Below are 23536 nucleotides of genomic sequence, written 5' to 3' on the forward strand. Positions count from 1 at the left end.
AAGTGTTTTCTACTATAGCCTTGGGCCGACCAAAGCATTGTGAGTGGATTTGGTAGATGGAAACTGAAAGAAGATTGTTGTATATATATATATGTGTGTGTGTGTGTGTGTGTATGTATGTATATACTTGTGTGTCTGTGTTTGCCCCCCCCCCAATATCGCTTGACAACCGATGGTGGTGTATTTATGTCCCTGTAACTTAGCGTTTCAGCAAAATAGACTGATAAAATAAGTATCTCCTCATCCTCCTCCTCCTCCCATCCTCCCCTCTTATCTCCATCCATTTCTTATCCCTCCTCCTCTTCTTCACCTCCATTCTTCACCTCCTCTTCTTTCCCCTCCTCCACTTCTTCTCTTTTCCTCTTCCTCAGCTCTTCCTCGCCTCTTCTTTCCCATCCTCTTCTTCTCCCCCCCACCACCATTGTTTTAACACCCATTTTTCCTTGCTTACTTCTTCTGTTGGATGGACCTTTTTTTTGAGGCAGATTTTCCCCACAGCCACATGTCCTTCCTTCCTGCCACGCCAATCCTCACCTGTTTCCAAGCAAGGTAATTAATATTCTCCACCACCCCTACCCCAACCCCACCATGGCCAGACAACGTTTTCTGATTCTTTCTTTCTTTTTTTTTTCTTTTTGTGCTGAACACTGGAAACTGAACGACACTGCTCATATGTGAATGACTCTCATTTACTACTATCATGTGATGTTAAGACACAGTGACACATTCTAAAACACACACACGCACACACAAACACAAACACAAACACACACACACACACACACACATTTATATTTTGAAGATCTTGTCTGACAAGTGATTTGATCCGAGACTGTGTTGAAACTAAAACAATTACAACATTGAAGAAACATCTTAGCCTTTCAAAACACACAAAAAACTGTTAACTTCAATTAAATATTTTTTTTTTATTTAGTGTCAAATTTTTGACACTAAATAATAAATGCTTAAGTGAATTTAACAGTTTGTGTGTGTTTTGAATGGCCGTGTGACTTCCATGCTGAAATTGTGTTACATCTGTCTGTCTGTCTGTTTATCTATCTATCTATCTATCTATCTATCTATCTATCTATCTATCTATCTATCTATCTATCTATCTATATATCTGTCTGTCTGTCTGTCTGTCTGTCTGTCTGTCTGTCTGTCTGTCTGTCTGTCTGCCTGCCTGCCTGTCTGTCTGTGTGTGTGTCTGCCTGTCTCTGTTAGTCAATTCATCTATCTATCTGTCTGTCTGTCTGTCTGTCTGGTCTGTCTCTGTCTGCCTGCCTGCCTGTCTGTCTCTGTCTGCCTGCCTTTCTCTGTCTGTCTGTTCGTCTATCGATGTATCTATCTATCTATCTATCTATCTGTCTGTCTGTCTGTCTGTCTGTCTGTCTGTCTGTCTGCCTGTCTGTCTGCCTGCCTGTCTGTCTGTGTCTCTACTTACTTACCTACCTACCCACACATCTATCTATCTATATATCATCATCATCATCGTCATCGTCATCATCACCACCATCACCACCACCACCACCACCACCACCACCACCACCACCTCACCACCACCAACCCCACCACCCCACCACCATCATCATCATCATCACATCATCATCGTATCATATCATCTCATCATCATCATCATTGTCATCATCATCATCATCATCAATTAATGCTTGTTTTCCATGCTGGCGTAAGTTGGACGGTTTGATAGGAGTTGGCAAGCCGGAAGACTGCACCAAATCCTGGAGTCTGTTGATGGATGACCTTCCTCGTGTCGGGACTTTTTACACAGTGCACTGAGTACTTTTCATATGACACTGGCACCAGTGAGGTCACCAGCCAAGAGGGTGAGTGGTATGGAGAGAGGTGGATTTTGTGCCAAGTGATGGAGAGGACAGAAACAGGTGTTTTGCTGTTGGGGAGATACATGGGTATCCCAGTTGGAGAGAGAGGGAGAGAGAAAGAGAGAAAGATAGCTAGCTAGACAGATAGATAGAGAGAGAGAGAGAGGGAGAGAGATAAAGAGAGAGGGAGAGAGGTCGAGAGAGAGAAAGAAAAAGAGAGAGAGAAAGAGAGAAAGATAGATAAAAAGAGAGAAAGATAGACAGATAGAGAGAGAGAGAAAGAGAGAAAGAAAGAGAAAGAGAGAAAGAAAGAGAAAGAGAGAGAGAAAGTGAGATAGAGATAGAAAGAAAGAGAGAGAGAGAAAGATAGCTAGCTAGACAGATAGATAGAGAGAGCGAGAGAGAGGAAGAGAGAGAAAGAGAGAGGGAGAGAGGTAGAGAGAGAGAAAGAAAAAGAGAGAGAAAGAGAGGAAGATAGATAGAAAGAGAGAAAGTAAGATGGATAGAGAGAGAAAGAGAGATAGATAGAAAGAGAGACAGAAAGAGAAAGAGAGAGAAAGAGAAAAATACCTTAGGAATGAGAACCCAGGTTCAAAATTTCCCCCAAGACACCTAATGAAGGCTGGAGGGTATATCAGTTAAAAACAAACAAGATGAGGACAAATACCCGTCAAATGTAAATAATGTAAATAATGTAAATAACTCTGATGTTGCACTTCCAACATTGTGTACTAACTTCATTCCTCCTGACTTTTCACATGTCCTCTGCATTCAGGGTCTGGGGTCTCACTACCATGGAGTATAACAGTTCATACACAAGCATCATACAATCTGTATTTCAATCTGAGAAAGAGAGAGAGGTCTTTTGTTGTCATCAAAAGTAATAGCTCTCTGAATTTTCCCCATCATATTCTTATTCTAGTAACTATGTTTTCAGAACATCCTCCTCCACTGCTAATTTGGTCACCTAAATATACTCTTTTACTCTTTTTACTCTTTTACTTGTTTCCGTCATTTGACTGCGACCATGTTGGAGCACTGCCTTTTAGTTGAGCAAATCACCCCCAGGATTTATTTTTTGTAAGCCTAGTACTTATCCTATCGGTCTTTTTTGCTGAACCACTAAGTTACGGGGATGTAAACACACCAGCATCAGTTGTCAAGCAATGTTAGGGGGACAAACACAGACACACACCACACACACACACATATATATACACATATACATATATACGACGGGCTTCTTTCAGTTTCCATCTACCAAATCCAATCACAAGGTTTTTGTTGGCCCGAGGCTATAGTAGAAGACACTTGCCCAAGGTGCCATGCAGTGGGACTGAACCCGGAACCATGTGGTTGGTAAGCAAGCTACTTATCACACAGCCACTCCTGCATTTAAAAGGTAGAAGGTTGACTTTGGTTATGTTTGAACGCACTACAGAGGTGCTTGGAATGAATGTAGTTGTTATCACTAAAAATGCTCCATCATCCTCATCATCATTCAGTGTCCATTTTCCATACTGGCAAGGGTTGGATGGTTTTGCCATGGAGCTGGCCAGCTGGGGAGCTTTTCAGACTCCAATTTTCTGTTGTGGCATGGTTTCTATGGCTGGATGCCCTTCCAAACACCAACCACTTTACAGATGGCTGTCATAGAAGACACTTGCTAAAGGTGACACACAGAATGTAAAGATGGATGAAATGCTGCTAAGCTTTGCTCAGCTTGTTAACGATTCTGCCAGCTCATCGCATTGCCAATCTATGAAAATTAGTTTCAAAGTTTGGCGCAAAGCCAGTGATTTTGGGGGAGGGGTAAGTCGATTACACCAACCCAGTATCTCACAGGTACATATTGGGTCATGCCATCAATAATGTAGTTTTTTTCAATTGAATGAAGAAAAAGTTGGAAGGGAACAGAATAAACTATCTGCATCAACTTGCCATAAAAGCAGGTAATACTTTTACCTTGTACTTATTCTTAGTACAAGTTTTGAAGAGTGCAGTTTGATTTTAACAGTTATTCTTTCAAAGCTATAATGGAAGTGACACAGGAGCATATTTGACATATTTTGCTTTATGAGTTCAATAAAGGCAATAACGCAATGGAATGTGTGAAGAATATTAATGCAGTAAATGGAAATTGGACAGTAAGTGTAAGCCAGTGTCAACAGTGGTTCCAGAAGATGAGCCTTGTCCCAGAAGATATGTAGAGCTTGATGAGGATGTTCTGCAAACCTTGGTGGAACAAAATCCTATCGTAACTGTTGAGGAACTAGCAGAGAAGCTTGGATTTGGTCATTTTCTGATACCTGCATACCATCGGAAAAGTCAGCAAATTGGGTCAGTGGGTTCCTCACAAACTTTTCACATCTAATCACGTGTAAAGAGTGAGTGTGTAGTTTTCTTTGCTGTCATGTCTCAGGAATGAACCTTTTTTGGACTGAATAGTGACTGGTGATGAAAAATAGGTTCTCTATAAAAATGTCAAGTACTGAAGACAGTGTGTAGGAAAAGGAGAAACACCGGCACCCCAAGCTAAAGAAGGTCTTCACCGATGTAAGGTGTTGCTATTTGTTTGGTGGGTTATGAAAGGTTAAGTCTACTTTGGGCTTTTAAACTCAAACCAAATGATAACAAAGGAAATCTACCACAAGCAGCTTGAGTGGTTTAAGTCAGCACTAGAAGAAAAACAACCATCTTTGGTTTCAAAATGAAAGGTGTTCTTCCATCAGAATAATGCTTAGCCACATACAGTGAGGATGACATTCCAAAGGCTGGAGTAGTTTGAATGGGAAACGATGCCCCACTTAACATATTTGCTGGTTATTGCCCCATTTGATTATCATTTGTTCTACAGTTTTCAAAATCATTTGGATGGAAAAAATATGAATTCTGTAGACAAGATCTAAACAGTATATATATAATATACACACAACATCAAAATAAAAACCGAATGGATATTGTAGTTGTGATACCCATGCCGGTGGCATGTAGGGCCTCACAGAGGAAATGACAAAGACCGAGATCTCTAAGATATGCTGTGACTGTGAAGACCTGACAAATGAAGTGAGTTCATGGCGTGCAGGATGGCCTGCTGTGCTAACCTTGGATTGTTGAGTGACCCGCTGTTCTTGAGGAGACCTATTGTGTCAAGTATGTCAACACCAACACCAAAATGCAAATCAAATGGAAATTGTAGTTAAGATACCTGTGCTGGTGATATGTAAAAAGCACCGTCTGAACGTAGCTGATGCCAGCGCCGCCTGACTTGCATCCATGTCGGTGACACGTAAAAAGCAACAAACTATCGTGGCCGTTTGCCAGCCTCCTCTGGCCCCTGTACTGGTGGCATGTAAAAAGCACCCACTACACTCACGGAGTGGTTGGCATTAAGAAGGGCATCCAGAGGTAGAAACACTGCCAGATCAGACTGGTGCCAGGAGCAGCCTCCTGGCTTCCCAGACCCCGGTCAGACCATCCAACCCATGCTAGCATGGAAAGCAGACATTAAACGATGATGATGATGAAGAAACATTATTTAAAGAGAAAAGAAGAATGGTCATTCCTTACCCAAGTGACTTTATCTTATCACCCACCACTTGTTATGCACTCACAAATTACCGTATTTGATGACCTATGGATGAATGCATAGGATGCACCCTAGCCTAAGCTATACTTTTGTAAAATAAATTACCACTAGAATAATGTTTTAATTCCTTCACTTATCTGTATAACTTTATGTTATTACTGGTGTTTATAAGCAATTTATTGCATCCACATTCGATATAAACAAACCGTAGGTGATTGTTCACCAATAGATGGCTGCTAGGCTACTAGGCTACATCTACATGACCCCTGATGTATACTTTCAGCCAATAGTCATGAGTTTTGAGCCTACATTGAGTGCATTGGACACAGGGGGATTTTTAAAGCCATTTTGGTGTAAAAATGGTATGTTTTATAGGCCATCAAATATGGTAGTTCGATAGTTGAGCTCTGAGAACTCTCTTTTACTCTTTTACTTGTTTCAGTCATTTGACTGCTGCCATGCTGGAGCACCACCTTTAGTCAAGCAAATCGACTCCAGGACCTATTCTTTGTAAGCCTAGTACTTATTCTATTGGTCTCTTTTGTTGAACCGCTTAGTTACGGGGACGTAAACACGCCAGCATCGGTTGTCAAGCGATGTTGGAGGGACAAACACAGACACACAAACACACATATATATATACATATATACGACAGGCTTCTTTTCAGTTTCCATTTACCAAATCCTCTCACAATGTATTGGTTTGCCCAGCTCTGTAGTAGAAAACATTTGCTCAAGGTGCTGCCCAGTGGGACTGAACCTGAAACCATGTGGTTACAGAGTGAGCTGCAATAGGTCTGTTTCATCAGAAGCTGACCTGGGGCTAAATAACAACAGCAAAAACAAAAGCTTTAAATGTTCTCCAGTCATAAAGTTGCCTTTGATTACATGGTCTATTGTTTAGTAGAGAGAGAGACAGAGAGAGAGAGAGAGTGAGAGAGACAGAGGGTGAGAGTGAGAGAGAGAGTAAGAGAGAGAGTGAGAGAAAGAGAGTCAGAGAGTTAGAGAAAGGGAGAGAAAGAGAAGGGATGGAGAGAAAAGAAAAGATAGAAAGAGAAAAGAAGGGGGTTGAGTGGAAGAAGAGGGAGAAGATGAGAGAGGATGAGAGGGAAAATCTGTATGTGTGTGTGTGTGTGCATGTATCTGCTTGTATACATACATTCTCATATATATAAAATGGTGATGACACATGCACACACTCACATATATGTATATATGTATGTATGTATGTATGTATGTAAGTATGTATGTGTATATATATATATGTATATGTATGTATGTATGTATGTATGTATGTATGATATAAGTATTCAGCCTTGAAGATGTATATGTATGTATATGTGTGTGTGTATGTATGTGTGTGTATGTGTGTGTGTGTGTATGTGTGGCAGGGGAGGTGTGTAGTGATTTCATGTACAGATTGGAGTTTTATCTCCTACACAGATTGAAGTATATTGCATTGATAAAAATCAGTTTTATCTCATTATATTGTCTATCACACTTTACTGATCGTGTTAGAGCTCTTGTTGTTGTTATTGTTGTTGTTGTTGGTGGTGGTGGTGATGGCATTGGTACAAAAACAATAGGAAAATAAAAACATATATTGATATGCAAACAGGAAGCTGAATAGACAGATGGTTGTGAATACTAAGTCTTTTCCTGGTGAAGAATCTAACACTCAACACAGACTAGTGATTAGTGACTTTAGAGTTAGAACTAGATGGACCAAAGAGAGAAAAAAAACAGTTTGGATAAGGAAGATATGACAGCTAAAAAATCCCTCAGTTTGATACAAGTCCAAGGAAAGTGGAGGCACATGGCCTAGTAGTTAGAGCAGTGGACTCGCGGTCGAGGGATCGTGGGTTGGAATCTCAGGCCGGGCGATGTGTGTGTTTATGAGCAAAACGTCTAAGCTCCACATGGATCCGGCAGAAGGTAATGACGAGCTTCTGCTGACTCTTTCACCACAACTTTCTCTCGCTCTTTCCTCCTGCATCTTGCAGCTCACCTGCGACGGACCGGTGTCCCATCCAGGTGGGGAACCTATACGCCAAGGAAACCGAGAAACCAGCCCTTATGAGCCAGGCATGGCTCAAAAAGGAACAAAGTCCAAGGAAGTACTAGGGTGACAAGCAAGTACTATGAAGGTGGAGGAGATACAGTTCTGTTTATTTCATTTTCCTTTGTGACTTGAATGTTCAGAAGGAGGAGAATTGAGGGTTTCTGTGGGTTTCTGAGAGTCAGCCTTCTGTGAGTCACAGAGTGGGTCTGCAGATGGTGTATGGTTCCAGCTAGATGGAAGGGGACATGATTGTGGAATGGCAATGTAGTAATGTAGATAGAGCCATAAATGATAAGGGACAGGCCATGCTTTCTAGAATGGAAGAAAGGAGAGGTAGAAAGAAACAGTATGAAGAGAAGCCAGATGTTAAGTTTACATAGAATGGAGAGAAGTGGAAAGTAAAGAGGCTTGCCTAAGCTCTGTGATGTGAGAGATGTTCAAGATTGCAAACGATGTCTGTATGAATCAGGATGTTGTTGGTGAAGGTGTGATAATGGTGCACCTGTGTTCACTGAGGCTAAGAAGGAGATAGAAAAACTATGAGTTTCTGAATTAGGAGAAAGCATGAGAGAAAGAGAGAGAGAGAAAGGAAGAAAGGAGAGAGAGAGAGAGGGAGAGAAAGAAAGAAGGGGAGAGAAGAGAAAGAGATAAACATGTATCATTATCATCATCATCATCATCATCATTTAACGCCTGCTTTCCATGCTAGCATGGGTTGAACAATTTGACTGAGATCTGGTGAACCAGATGGCTGCACCAGGCTCCAGTCTGATCTGGGAGAGTTTCTACAGCTGGATGCCCTTCCTAATGCCAACCACTCCGAGAGTGTAGTGGGTGCTTTTACTTGTATATATACGTAGAGAGAGAGAGAGAGAGAGAGAGAGAGAGAGAGAGAGAGAGAGGGAGAGAGGGAGAGAGAGAATGCCCCAGGTAGATCCAACTAGAGATCAGCGAATGAAGTTGAGTGTTGTATGGTCAAAATGGCTGTTAAGGATAAGCAGTTGAACCCTGAGAGGTTGTTACTTAGATGTAAAGGAGATGCTCTAGAAAGAAATAACCACAAAATGTATGGCTGAGTTATGTAACAAGGAATTATAGCATAACTAACTAGGATGAAATTAGCTTAGATGAGATATAGTTTGGATTTGTATCAGGACAGGGTACTGCAAAAGCTATTTTTCATTCGAGACAACTCTTGGAGAAGTTCTGAGCATTGAATTAACCTCTGCTCCTAGTATTCATTTACCTGGGTAAGGCTATTGACAAGATACTATTGTTTGTAGTCTAGTGATTGCTAATGAGGGATACAGAAATAGGCGCAGGAGTGGTTGTGTGGTAAGTAGCTTGCTAAACAACCACATGGTACTAGGTTTATTCCCACTGCATGGCACCTTGGGCAAGTGTCTTCTACTATAGCCTCGGGCCTACCAAAGCCTTGTGAGTGGATTTGGTAGATGGAAACTGAAAGCAGCTTGTCGTATATATGTATGTATATATATATATATGTATGTGTGTGTATATGTATGTGTGTCTGTGTTTGTCCCCCTAACATCACTTGACAACCGATGCTGGTGTGTTTGCAGCCCCGTAACTTAGCGGTTCGGCAAAAGAGACCGATAGAATAAGTACTAGGCTTACAAAGAATAAGTCCTGGGGTCGATTTGCTTAACTAAAGGTGGTGCTCCAGCATGGCCACAGTCAAATGACTGAAACAAGTAAAAGAGTAAATGCTGTCAGTAAGATGAGAGCTAGAAATGAATATTGTGAGGAAGTTAGTGTACAGAGGTGATGGTCATGGTCCATTTCCCAGTCTTTCTAGTTTATTATAGTATTAGTCCAGGCGATAACAGAGGAATTTAAGACCAGCTGTCCATGGGAACTTCTGTATACTGGTGTCTTAATTCTCATAGATGAATTTGAAAGAAATTTGAAAGTCGGAAAGAAAGTCTAGTAAACACCAAAGTTTTGGTCTGCAGGAAAGAAAAATGGTAGGATTCTATTAATATTTTGGAGATGAGCATGATTGATATGCCGAAAAGGAATTGAAAAGGGTAGATTTTTATGATGTGCATGTTTAAAATATACAAAGTGCATTATTGAATAGTAGAAAAAAAGGTATGAGTAATGAATATGGAGGATGGAGAAGAAATGAGATGAGTATGTTCTGCTGGATGAGTTATGATAACAATACATGGAAGACAGAACACAAATGAACTGAGAAAAAAATTGAATACAAAAATAATAATCAAATGTAATGTGTAAAAAAGAAGATCATCACAACAGAGATGTGATGCATAAGGAGAATGGTAGTTGGATAAAGAAGTCATAAGAGATCTGGAAGGAATCTGTGGAGGAAGAAAACCAATCAAGACATGGGAAGAAGTGATGAGATGCTGTGCTGGAGAAGAAGAGAAGCCCCATCCAACCAACATAGTATTGTGAACAAATTCCACTGGTTCTATTCATTGGCATGACTTGTCGAAAATACAACTTGAAGATGGAGGCCTTTATATACATCTGTGTGCCAAATAAGAACAGTAGGGCTGTTGTGAAACACTGTTGTGCTCCTTCTCTGTATGTATGCATATGTGTATGTACACACACATACACACACATGCATGCATGAATGCACACACACATCATTTGATGTCTGTTTTCCATGTTGGTATTGGTTGGATGTTTTTACTGGAAGTGGTTAGGCAGAAGACTGCACCAGGCTTCACTGTCTGTTTTGGCAGGGTTTTTACCACTCTCTCTGGATGGAGCAGTTGTACCACAAGCTCTAGGGCAGTGCTACCCAAAGTGGTGGTCCACAGACTGGTGCCAGTCCATGAGCCATCAGCTGCTGGTGCAAGGCGAGTTTCCAGAAAAGAAAGAAACATTATAAAATGCTTATAAGATGCTTATGTAATATTGTATTATTTGTTTACAAAATAAATACTTAAAAAATTGTTAACTTTTATCATCATCATCATTTAACGTCCGCTTTCCATGCTAGCATGGGTTGGACGATTTGACTGAGGGCTGGCGAACCAGATGGCTGCACCAGGCTCCAATCTTGATCTGGCAGAGTTTCTACAGCTAGATGCCCTTCCTAACGCCAACCACTCCGAGAGTGTAGTGGGTGCTTTTACGTGTCATCCACTACACTCTCGGAGTGGTTGTTTCCTGTATAAATTAGTATTGCTAAAAAATATTACCAGTCCCTGACACACTGGAAAAAAACTGCCATTACAAAACATTAGATAGTTTGAGAAGCACTGGTCTAGGCCACTATCTTTTCAGCCTTATATTTTACGGTTGAAAGGGAATTAACACTAATTTCTCCCCTTTTTGCTTCTTTCTGTTTTCTTTTTCGTTTTCTGGTTTTCCAATCTTCCTTTTATATCTGCTTTTATATACTACTTTTATATCTACTTCTTTCTCATCTTTTCTCACTTTTCACTCATCCTAGCCTTCTATTTTTAGCTTGTTATGCCATGTGGGCAGTGCCTGAAGATTGTGCTGAGACATCAGACATGTTAAAACATACTGTCTGGCATGCTTTCATTGCATAAAACTAACAGTAGCACATAAAAGCATCTTTTGTGTTTATTAAATAATAATTGTAATATATATCTCTCACGAGATGGAGCTTTTTGATCTTATCATCAAAGAACAGAATACTATGTGTATATATATTTGTGTGTGCGTGTGTGTGTATGTATGTATGCATGTGTGTATGGCAATGAACCAGCTATCTTGGTTGAAGGAACAATTCTGAAGGTAGTAGACAAGTTTGTCTACTTGGGCAGCACACTCAGCCGTTCTTGCTCCCTGGATGAGGAAATATCTTTCAGGTTGCAGAGAGCAACAAATTCCTTCTGGTCTCTTCAGTCTCGTGTCTGGTCCCAACATGGCATTGCAAGCAGAACAAAAGTTGCTGTGTACTGTGCTTGTGTACTGACATTGCTTCTCTACTCATGTGAGACATGGACTCTGTACAAACGTCAGGTAAGGGTCCTTGAACGTTTTCATCAGAGATGTCTCAGACACATTCTCAATGTTGGCTGGACCTCAAAAATTCCAGACACACAGAACCTGAGGACAGCTGATATCTTGAGTATTGAGGCGATGGTACACAAGCACTGGTTGTGTTGGACTGGACACCTTATTAGAATGGAGGATAGAAGGATTCCTAAGCAGATGCTCTATGGAGAACTTGCGAATGGAAGGAGACTCTGGCAGAAACCAAGGCTGCGATTTAAGGACTGTGTTAAGTCCTCGTTAAAGGCCTTTGATATGCAGGACACTGACTGGGAGAACAATGTCTGTCATCGCCACAGATGGAGGAAGCAGGCTAAGGAGGGGATCGACACTTTTGAGAAAGCACGTATCCAGCATGAAAAACTTAGGCGAGCTGCGCGAAAGCGCACGGCTCGTATAGTGAATGGGGAAAGCTTGGTCTGCAATGTTTGCAGTCATGTATGCTTGTCAAGAGCAGTGCTCATTAGCCACCAACGGAGCCGCAAATGCAAAATATAAGTTAGTCCTAGAGCGCACAATGTTCCTGAAGGTCGGCAATGGTCTTCCTTGGTCACGAGTGGACGGCCATCATGGCAATGAACACACAAAAAAGACATTGTAAGAAGAAGCTTTAAGACATTTACCAGTTAACACTTTAAAAGAAAGGAAAGAGTTTTGATGTTTCAGACAGTAGTCCTGCATCAGACAAAAATAGAGAGAGAGATGGTGGTTGAAAAGATGAAAAGAATGAGAAAAGGTATATGATAAAATGAAGAAGAGCCAGAAAAATCTGCAGTTCTCTGGGGGTGAATAAGGAAAGGAGGAGGAAGAGGGGAGATGTGTAGAAGTTTAGGAAAGTTAAAATTTTTTTATATGCCACAAAAGCAGTATTAGTTTAAAGCAGCCATATACATATTATTTATTTTCATTTACCATAAATCCTCAAGTATAGTCCACCCTTGAGTATAATACGCAGGGGATTTTTAGGGGGCTGTACCCCTGAAAAACCTAAACCTTGTGTATAATATGCACCCCTTCTCTAACGTGAGTCAAGGAGGTCTATATAACATCCTTGGTTTGTAAAAATGCATACGGTAACGTCCTTTATTATTATTGTATATATAACATAATGCAAACGCGTAGCTTTTTTGTGCATTTTGCTTGCAGAAAATAAAGAAATAACAGTAATAATGTTTAATAAATGTTGCTTACTGCAAGTTATGGATGATTCTTTTATGACTTCATTGCTTTCAGGCTTAGCTTCAGGTATTTTCGTGCCCGACATCACAAAATGCATCTGAATAAACATTGCTGGACAGCAAATAGAGACTCGGACAGTGCTTAAAAAATATTTTTCATTTTTAACCTTGTATATAGTACGCACTAGGGATTTTGACCTTTAAATTTTGGGAAAAAATATGCAGATTATACTCGAGGATTTGCGGTAGTCAGATGGATATTTTTAACTCCACTGTTTGTTTACTTATCATTTCACAACATATCAGTGGTGACAAATTTCATTTAAGCATACTGGCTGTGAGTACACACTATTGACAGTACCCAATGCAACAGAAATGTGTCTAGCATTCTCACTTGCCACAGCTGGGACAATTTTTCATCTCCCTCCGATATATATTGTGTTTTTAAAAAACAGTGCATCCATAAGAGATGTTATCTCTGTGTGAATACCATAGTAAATTTGACTAAGTACGATATATAAATGAATATATATATATATATATATATTATATATATATATATATATATATATATGCGCTTCTTTCAGTTTCCATCTACCTCCCTTGCTCTCTCCCTCTGACTAGGTAACCATATATCTCCTCTACAGCAGGACACCTGTTTCTATCCGTTTGTCACACTCTAGCCTCTCATCACCTGACACAAGGCCACCTCCTCCCATGCCCCCTATCCCTCAAAAGATCTTTGTTTTGCAAGTTACTTGGTGCTGGTGTCACGTAAAAATCATCCAATCCACACTGTAAAGTGGTTGGTGTTTGGAAGGGCAGTTGTAAGCATATGGCTAAGTTCCTATTGACAAATTGGAAAATACCATCCTCTCTGGATTGAACAACTCTACCACAGACTCTAAGTCACTATCTTTTCAGCCTTATATTTTATGGTCAAAGGGAAAATAACACTAATCCCCACTTTTGCTTTGTACTGGGTTATTTTTCCCCATTTTCTTATTTTTTAACCTTATACCTTTTATATCTATTTCTTTCCCACCTTTTCTTGCTTTTTCTCTCATCCTATTTTTAGTTTGCTATGCCATGTGGGTAGTACCTGAAGATTGCACTGAGAAACCAGACATGTTAAAAAATACTGTCTGGTATGCTTTCATCACATGAAACTAATAGTAGCACATAAAAGCATATATTCTGTTGACTAAATAATATATATATATATATTCTCTCTTTATTTTCTCTCTTTGTTTCTTTCTGTGTTCCTTTCTGTGGAAGAGCGTAGGCTTGAAACGTTAAAGACTTTTTCACTTCCTGAACATTAAACTAATACATCTGTTTGGGTGTTAAAACACCTGAAAGTCATGGAAAGTATGATAACTCATCTTTAATCCCATCCAAGAGGGATGGACATTGATGTTTCACCATTTTTGTGGTTTATCAACATCAACATCAAAAATGGCGTAACACCAACATCCATTGCTCCTGGATGGGATTAGAGGTGACTTATTTTGCCAGTCCATGACTTCCAGGTGTTTTAACACCCAACATTTTTTTTTAGGGAATATTCCCCTCCATGTGAGACTGGAGCCTACTGGCAAATACACGGAAATTATGATTTAAGTATGTGTGGTCGGTAATGTTTGTTCTTAAATATAAAGGAAACCACGATCTAATGAAAGATCTCCATGCTGTTTGAAAAAAGTTATCAAATACAACAAATATATATCTATTTTCCCTCCTTTGGGTCAACCTCAGTCACATAAACAAACCGACAATAATAATAATAAAAATAATGATAATGATGATGATGATGATGATGATGATGATAAATACTAATACTACTAATAATACTAACACTACTACTGCTAGTAATAATAAAGCTGCACAGATCTGTTCCATTAAGATCTCTATCATGTCAAATTCCAGAACAACATGCCGTCAGCTTTGCCAATCGTCCAAGCTCTACTTTGGTTTCTTTTAAAGTGTGATGGCAGCAAGTTGCAGAGGGGAAAGATAATTTTCATGATTAAAGAGAATTAAAACAAGTGTAAGAGAGGATAAGCTGTCAACTATTGGTATTATGTGATAAACTGTTTTAGTTTCGGTTATCTATTGACAGCATCAGTGATGTCATTATAAAGAAAAGAAGAAACAAGCTCTTCTTGTTTTTATGTTTTTAATTTTTTACTTTTATGTTTTTATCTCTTAATCTTGTCACAGTTTACGAATTATGTTTCATTATCTGGCACCATTTTGCACCAATATTTCACTTCTAACAACAAGATATTTTCCGACACTGGCAACACACATTTCTCGTCTCGTTTTTATTATTTGTCTTGGAAACTGAAGAAGTCAAGCTTTGTGTTATAATGGAGTGACTTTTTCTCGTTTTGGAAATGAATTTGTCATGTATCATTGTGGTATTCTTGCCAAGATCTCATGTTGCTTGAACCACCCCTACTGCATGAGCACACACACACACACACACACACCACACACACACACACACACACACACACACACATACACACACACACACAAGCACACATACACATATAAGCACACAAACATTGACATACATGCTTGCATAAACTTAAGCACACCTTAAGACAAACATGCATGCACATTCATTAATACACACAAACACACTCAGATAGATACATACACATACATCACCATAACTTAATACATGCATACGTCCCCCATAACAAATACACACACACACACATTTTCTTGCTGTTGTCTTCATTGTCATTTCCATGCCAAGATGAGATCATGTATGTGGTTACTTCCTCCACCTCCTCCCCATCCCTCCTCCTCCTCCTCCTCATCATCATCATTTAATGTCTGTTTTCTACGTTGGCATGATTTGGACAGTTTGACTGGAGTAGGTAAGCTAAAGGACTGCACCAGGCCCCAAGTTGTCTGTTTTGTCATGGTTTCTACAGCTGGGTGTGCCCTTCCTAACACCAAGCACTTTACAGAGTGTACCAGGTCCTTTTTTACATCGTGCCACATGAATGCTTTTTATATGGCACTGGCATGAGTGTTCTTTACATGGTGCCAGTATGGGTGCTTTTTTATGTGGTACTGGCATAAATGCTTTTTACGTGGTACTGGCATGTGTGCTTTTTATGTGGTACCAGCATGGGTGCTTTTTACTTACTAAAAATAACAGTCAAATCTCTCACAAATATCCAATTATCTCAAAAAAAATGAAACACTGTGTGTAATGTAGTGCTAAGTCTGAAAGATATATGGTCATGGTTGGAACCTCTTTAACCCTAGGTCTGCTCAATCAAGGTCAGCCTGGAGGTGAACAATAGTATCAACCACAAACTACCAGTTGTGATAATTTTCCTATTCTTTAGGTTCCATCGAGGGCTTTGTATTGGAACATGATAATATTTTGGCCAATACTTTTGAACAAAGAGCGTTTCAATTATCTCCTGACAAAACAGAATTCTTCAGCCTTTCTTTCTATATGTAATTGTCATCATGTATCAGACACCTGCAGCACATTGATGGCACTATAATGAAGGTCTTTCTGATTAAGCACGAGTTCTTCATCTGCCTTGCTACTTTTGTCTAACCAACTCAGGATATTGTCCATCCTTTGCATTATATGCCTGTCTCTTGATCTACTATCCTCTATTCTTCCTTCCATGATAATACTTTCCAGACCTCTGCTTCTTTGAATATGGCCATATCCCATCCCTGAGAAAGGCAATTTCTCTAGTCATAACCTGCTCTAATCAATGTCTGCCCTATTGCTCCCACATCATCAGACATCTGTGAAGAAATGGAAATTATTGTAAGTGATAACCTTCAATACTATATGGAATTTCTCTCTCTCCCTCTCTCTCTCCCTCTCTCTCTCTCTTCTGTCTCAGTCAACATCAGAATGGCTTCTGCAAAGCCACATTCACTGGAAAGTTTTTCCTGTAGAAGATAGACATTAATAAATAGTTGTTCGCAACTGAAGCAGCATTAATGCCAAAAGACAATATTTACCCCATTTAATAGGTGGGGGTGGTGGTGCTCCGAAAGGAGTCTCAGAGAGTAGTGTCCCTGCCTTCCCGAGCTAGTTTTCCACTACATTTCTTAAAAATCGTGGTAGAGGCCTTGGTCTTGGGACCACTCATGTTAAGAAACTGAGGTTGGGGGTAAGCAAGGGCATTCCCCACCATAGTAAATCCAGCTCCACAAAGGCCTCATGATAGCAAGGGAGAATGAGCACCAGCCAGCCTGCCCAAAGGTTAAGGTGGGATGCTCCTGCCTGCCTCAGCTGCTATGGCATTGAGGTAGATCTGGCCACCCCTGTTAATGGGGACAAAACATGGATTTAAAACACTGGATGATGATGATGATGAGGATGATGATGATTTAAATGTGGATATGTTAACACACAGAACACTGTGGTAGTTACCATGAGAGAAACACTCATTTTGGCTTTTGGTGCATGGCAACAGTGGGCGATTTATCACCCCACTAGTGATATAAACAAGAGTGCTTATATGCACCAAAAGCCAATATGAGAGTGTCCTTCATAATAAATACTGCAGTGCTCTGTGGTCTGACACAACATCCACCTTTAAGTGAGAATAGGTACTACCTACAGGACATCAGTGTTTAGCTTTTAATAGCCTTAAACAAAATCAAGTTATTATCATGTTCCTTATCTTAATTAAGCAGATAGGCACAGTAGTGGCTGTGTGGTAAGTAGCTTGCTTGCCAGCCACATGGTTCCAGGTTCAGTCCCACTGTGTGGCACCTTAGGCAAGTGTCTTCTACTATAGCCTCGGGCCGACCAAAGCCTTGTGAGTGGATTTGGTAGACTGAAAATGAAAAAGTCCATCGTATATATGTATGTGTGTGTGTATGTTTGTGCGTCTGTGTTTGTCCCCACCAACATCGCTTGACAACCGATGCTGGTGTGTTTACATCCCCGTAACTTAGCAGTTCGGCAAAAGAGAATTACAAAGAATAAGTCCTGGGGTTGATTTGCTTGACTAAAGGCGGTACTCCAGCATGGCCGCAGTCAGATGACTGAAACAAGTAAAAGAGTAAAAGAGTAATCAAAAGTATTCCAGCCATGACAGCCCCATCTTTTATTTAGACATTGTTTATTCAATGTTGTATTAACTAGTCTGGCTTTTATTTTCTAAGGTGATATGGTCTCATTTGAGGAAAATTGGTTTCTATTTCTTGCAGGATGATTGACCATGGAAGGGCCTCACCTCTTTGTTGGCTCATGCTAAACAAGTCTTTTGTCATTGATGTAACCAAAGTCTTTGACATGTTTGGCAATGTAATCTGATAAATTTGTCCATATATAGAATCTATCTGTCACTAAATGATTATATTAATACAGAAAACATTTTACAACACCAAGTCTATCTTGCATTAGATAACTATCAATATATCTAAGATGATGTGTTTATAAAACACAACTACACACAGCTGCACACAAACACAGCCGCACACACAGTCACATGCACACACCCAGACACAAACACGCACACAACCACACACACACAGGTATAAATGTTCAAACGTTCTAAATCATATCCATATCTTTCTGATAAGTAAAGTCTTCACACACCAATGATCAACAATCATTGGTTATGGTTACTAACACTTTGCAGTCATTAATTCCTGCTACGTCTTTTCTACTACTACTACTACTACGACTACTACTGCAGCTGCAGCTGCTGCTGGTGCCACCACCGCTGCCACTACCACCACCACCGCCGCCACCATCAATACGACCACGACCACCACCACCGCCGCCACCGCCACCACCACCACCGCCGCCACCGCCACCACCACCACCACTACCATTACTTACTACTACTACTACTACTATACAGGTTCTGCTTTGATGAACTCACTGACAAGTTTGCCCTTCTATCTAAACCATACCATGTGACAATCTTTTCATGCCCATCCCATCATACCATTTACTTTTTCATAGTTGTATTTTGTATTTTACTGGAATTTTTTTGTCTGCCCAAGCTTTGGCTAATGTTTCTTCTTAGATGAACATAAATAAATTCATTCAAAACGACTGACTTCTAACAATTTGTCACAACATCATGTTGTAGCCACCCTTAAATGTCACCTATTTGTTTTCTGTCCACAGAGAGGTCACAAATATTCTGACAGAAGAGTTACATGTAAATGTCTACCAACAGACCAGTAGTTCAAATCTTGAAGTTTTTGCTAAACAGCCTTTGGAAAAAAGCTTGAATTTTAAGAGGTTTGTTTGTTTAATAGTTTTTATCTGATTAATTAAATAATTTTATTAATTATCAGGTCATTATGAATGAAATGTCTGATTTTCTTATGCATCAAGTTTAACAGTTGTTAACTCTAATGTTTTATCCTGACAATTCTTTGTTTTACAACGTTGAAGAATTACATCATCACTTTTCGAAATGCAATTCATGGTGTCTGATTATATTGTGAGTTTTCTTTTGTAAATCAATTTTTGTGAACCCATGGATAAATAAAAAGTTCACATTGTTTATAAATATGAATTCCATCATGGAACCAATGCATCCCAGACAGCTTGAAACATCAATGAGGTGTTTGGTGAAGATGTGGAAAATGAGCACACTGTACATCGATGGTTTGGGAAGTTCCGATCTGGTGACTTTGGTCTTGAAAATCAGGCCTGTAGTAGACCTGAGACCAAGATGGATAATGATGAGCTGGAAACTGTAGTGGAAGTGGATACAAACTATGCATTAGTTAGCAATAGGGTTTGATGTTTCGATTCCAACTGTATTTGACCTTCTGAAACAAATCAGCAAGGTAAAGAAGCTGGACAAGTGGGTACCACATGAACTGAATGAACATCAAATAACACGTCATCTTGAAACTTGCTGTTCAATAGAGACAAACCAATTCTCTTGCAAGGCAATGCTCGACAACATGTTATACAAAGAATGCTACTCAAGTTACAGGAACTGAACTTGGAAGAACTCTGCCATTCACCATATTCACCAGACCTTGCACCAACTGACTAGTACATTTTCCAGGCTTTAGACAACTTTTTGCAAGGAAAAAAATTCAAATCTGAAGAAGATGCCAAGATAGCCTTTTGTGATTTCCTCACCTCTTGCTCTCCAGAATTCTTCACTGCCAACATAAATAAGCTACCAATAAAATGGCAAAATTGTGTTGATAACTTAGGTGCATATTTTGATTAACTGCATTGCTTTTTCTTGAGAGTAAAATAAACTTTCAGTTCAAAAGCTTTTTCTTGAAAGTAAAATCGAATATTTCAGTTCAAAATCAAACATTTCATTCTTAATGACCTGATAGTTAATTAAAGTTGCTTCACTATTTAATGCAGTGTTTTAGTAGAGCTAATCTTTTAGGTAGTAAAAACTTATACTGGTGATTGGTTTAATGCAACCATCTGATCTTTAGGTACTTTTAGTGGAGTTCATAATGTTTGCAAGAACTTAGACCAAGTTTTGAGTTTGAGAATAATATTTTTTTCTCTTTCTCAAATGAGTCATAGATATCACCAAAAAAGAAGAAAAAAGAAGCAAAAATAAAAACACAAATAAAGGTTAGAATAAAGGTTACAATTCTATATTTCTTAGATGAGGAATTTATATAATGTATTCTGTTTATATTAGACTGATTTACTCTTTGTGATTGCTGATTTTACTACATTTCAGCTTTTGTACGTTCTAGCCTTCTTCAGGTGTCTTGTGTTGAATTCGATTGTTGTATCAGAGCATAGTAGATAAAGATGTTAGTTAATGCAGTTCAGTCACCTAGAGGTTTTGAGTTCAATCCTATGCAACACACTAAGGTAATTCACACAAAATCAACTGAAGGAAAAAAAAAGTCATGAAATAGAGAGCATAATGAAAACAGTATACATCTGTGGATCAATTAAAGGTTTAGGTTTGAAATTCTGATAGGAAAGCTGAGTTCAACATTAGACACCTGAAGAAAGTTGGGGCATACAACAGTTGAAACGGAGTGAAAGCAACAACCAAGATGACGACACCAGCCTGACTAATATAAGCAGTATACATAAAGGGTCAATAGTACATTATTTACATTATTTACATTTGATGGATATTTGTCCACATTTTGTTTGTTGTTAACACAACATTTCGGCTGATATACCCTCCAGCCTTCATCAGGTGTCTTGGGGAAATTTTGAACTTGGGTTCTCATTCCTAAGGTATTTTTCGATGTTATTATTATTATTATTCAGGTCACCACCTGGAATTGAACTCGGAATCTTGGGGTTAGTAGCCTGAGCTCTTAACCACTACGCTATATGCCTGTGGGCATATGGCACAGTGGTTAAGAGCGTGGGCTACTAACTCCAAGATTCTGAGTTCGATTCCAGGCAGTGACCTGAATAATAATAATAATAATAATAATAATAATAATAATAATAATAATAATAATAATAACAACAACAACAACAACAATAACAATAATAATAAACACACGCACCAATGGTTATGAAGCTCAGGGCTAAAAGCGGAGGGTGACGGTTTCATATTAGCTGCTCAAGACCAGCTAAGATGAAACTTGTTAACAACAAACAAGATGAGGACAAATATCCATCAATTGTAAATAATGTAAATAATGTACATAATTCCTCATCTCTTAAATATAGAACTGTATTAGGGTCAATAGTCTTATCCTTTCTTCTGACTAAATGATTACAAAAAAAAAAAACCAAAACAAATACCTAACCCTCTCTCAAATCACATGTCATGTGTCACAACTGTATAATCTTGTCATCTTTCAAATCATAAGCTTATCATTAGATAATACTCCTAACAGCTTTTTGTAGAATTTAGCAGATGAGAGACAGCCTTCTCCTGATGAACTGAACTCAACTAAACATGCTAATGAAATATTTGTTCACTCTTTTGATACTGGATGGCCTGAAACTATCCTTGATCTCTTGGTCATGTGATATAAACTTCCTGTTTTAACCCTTTCGTTACTGTATTTATTTTGAGATGCTCTTGTTTCTTTCAATTAATTTTAAATATAACAAAGAATTTAGTAAAATAACTTAGTTATCAGTAAGCTAGTATTAGGAACATAATTATGACTAAGGTTTGGTGGAAGATTTTAATTCAAAACTTATGAAAACAAAACATGTGTACTACAGAGCCAGAAGTGGTTTCAGCCAGGTTGGCATCAAAAGGGTTAAAAATTGTTTCTCTATTATATATTTGAACTCTTTTATTACCATATTTCTTTTGAGATGCTCTATGTTTCTTTCAATTAATTTTAAATATAACAAAAAATTTAGTAAAATAACTTAGCTATCACTAAGCTAGTGTTAGGAACATAAATTGTGACTAAGGTTTGGTGGAAGATTTTAATTCAAAACTTATGAAAAACAGAACATTTGTACTACAGAGCCAGAGGCTGTTTCAGCCAGGTTGGTAACGAAAGGGTTCAAGTGATTGAAGTTAAAACTTTAATTTTCTATTATTGTGTCTCATTGTATAGTGTTTGCAGTGTGTTGTGTTGTATGTTGTGGTTATATTCTGTGCTCTATGTGTATGAGTTAGGTTTTGCAGCAACACTTTTTTCTGCAAAATAGGGGTAGCTTATCCTATTCAGGCTATATTATTAGCATTATGCTGTGTTTGGTGGAGGCACGTGGCTTAGTGGTGAGGGTGTCAGCATCATGATTGTAAGATTGTGGTTTCGATTCCTGGACTGGGTGCCGCATTGTGTTCTTGAGCAAAACACTTCATTTCATGTTGCTCCAGTCCACTCAGCTGGCAAAAATGGGTAACGCTGCGATGGACTGGCGTCCCGTTCAGCTGGGGAACACATGCGCCATTGAAATCAGAAACTGGGCTCATGAGCCTGGCTAGGCTTTAAAAGGGTGCATTTATTTTTACTATACTGCGTTTGAGAATTTAAAATCACTTCTTTAACTTTCTAAGACATCTCAACGCTTCTAAAGCAAACTTTGTTTGTTTGTTTACGTTCATCGTAATTTGAATTTAAATTATTAATATTGAGTAACACAGTCAAACGCCTTCTATTTGCAGTATATTCAGTTTGTCTCGCCAGAATGACTCAGGGAAAGGACTCGAAAATTTAGGGGCAGCCATTATACCATTAAAGGTAAGTGTTACTGAAGTGGTGAAAGGACATTTGAAATTTTTCTTGTATTTCTTCCACCACCACCACGACTGCCACCATCACTGCCACTGCCACTGCTGCTGCCACCACTGCCGCTGCCATCACCACCACCACCACTGTGATGATAACGACAATGACAGTGATGTCCATCACCACTGAATTAATTTGACAGGAGTTTTCTGCATATGGAATAGACTTCCATAGGCTACACTTGGCATCTCTTTGGAAGACAACACAGAAGCCAAGGGAACAAGCTCTTCTTGCTACTCCCACCTTCAACAATACAATGAACAACATTTTACTATTTTCCTTCAAGCAGTTCACTGATAGGACATTAAGACAAGGCATCTGCTTGTTCTAGTTTCTATGGTAGGGTTTTCCATAGCAATAAGTAATTTAGAAAGGACATCTAACTGTTCTAGTTTCCATGGTAATAAATATTTAGGACAGTATTTCTGTCACAGTTTCTATGATAACAAGTCACCAAGACAGAGCATCAGACAGTCATATCTCCCATGGCAATAAGTAGTTCAAGCAGCCGTTTATCTCAGTAAGGTTTATCATTGCAAACTGATGCTCAGGTAGACTACAGTTCTCCAGAAAAGGGTAAAATTCTGGACAAAAAGCAGCAACAAGTCAAGGGAAGACAGACAGTAATCATCGTCATCATCAT

General features: G+C 39.1%; 1 protein-coding gene across 2 annotated transcripts in view; it reads left to right on the forward strand.

The window, feature by feature from the left end:
• LOC115216786 (protein unc-13 homolog D) overlaps positions 1–23536 on the forward strand; it is a 527921-nt gene that overhangs the window by 214312 nt on the left and 290073 nt on the right. For both annotated transcript variants that reach the window (XM_036504398.1, XM_029786361.2), the window contains exons 6-7: positions 18845–18961; positions 22770–22845. In XM_036504398.1, coding sequence (XP_036360291.1) covers positions 18845–18961; positions 22770–22845 — 193 coding nt within the window. The remainder of the gene's footprint in view (positions 1–18844; positions 18962–22769; positions 22846–23536) is intronic.

The sequence above is a fragment of the Octopus sinensis genome, linkage group LG1 (assembly GCF_006345805.1).
Source record: "Octopus sinensis linkage group LG1, ASM634580v1, whole genome shotgun sequence".
Taxonomy (NCBI): Eukaryota; Metazoa; Mollusca; class Cephalopoda; order Octopoda; family Octopodidae; genus Octopus; species Octopus sinensis.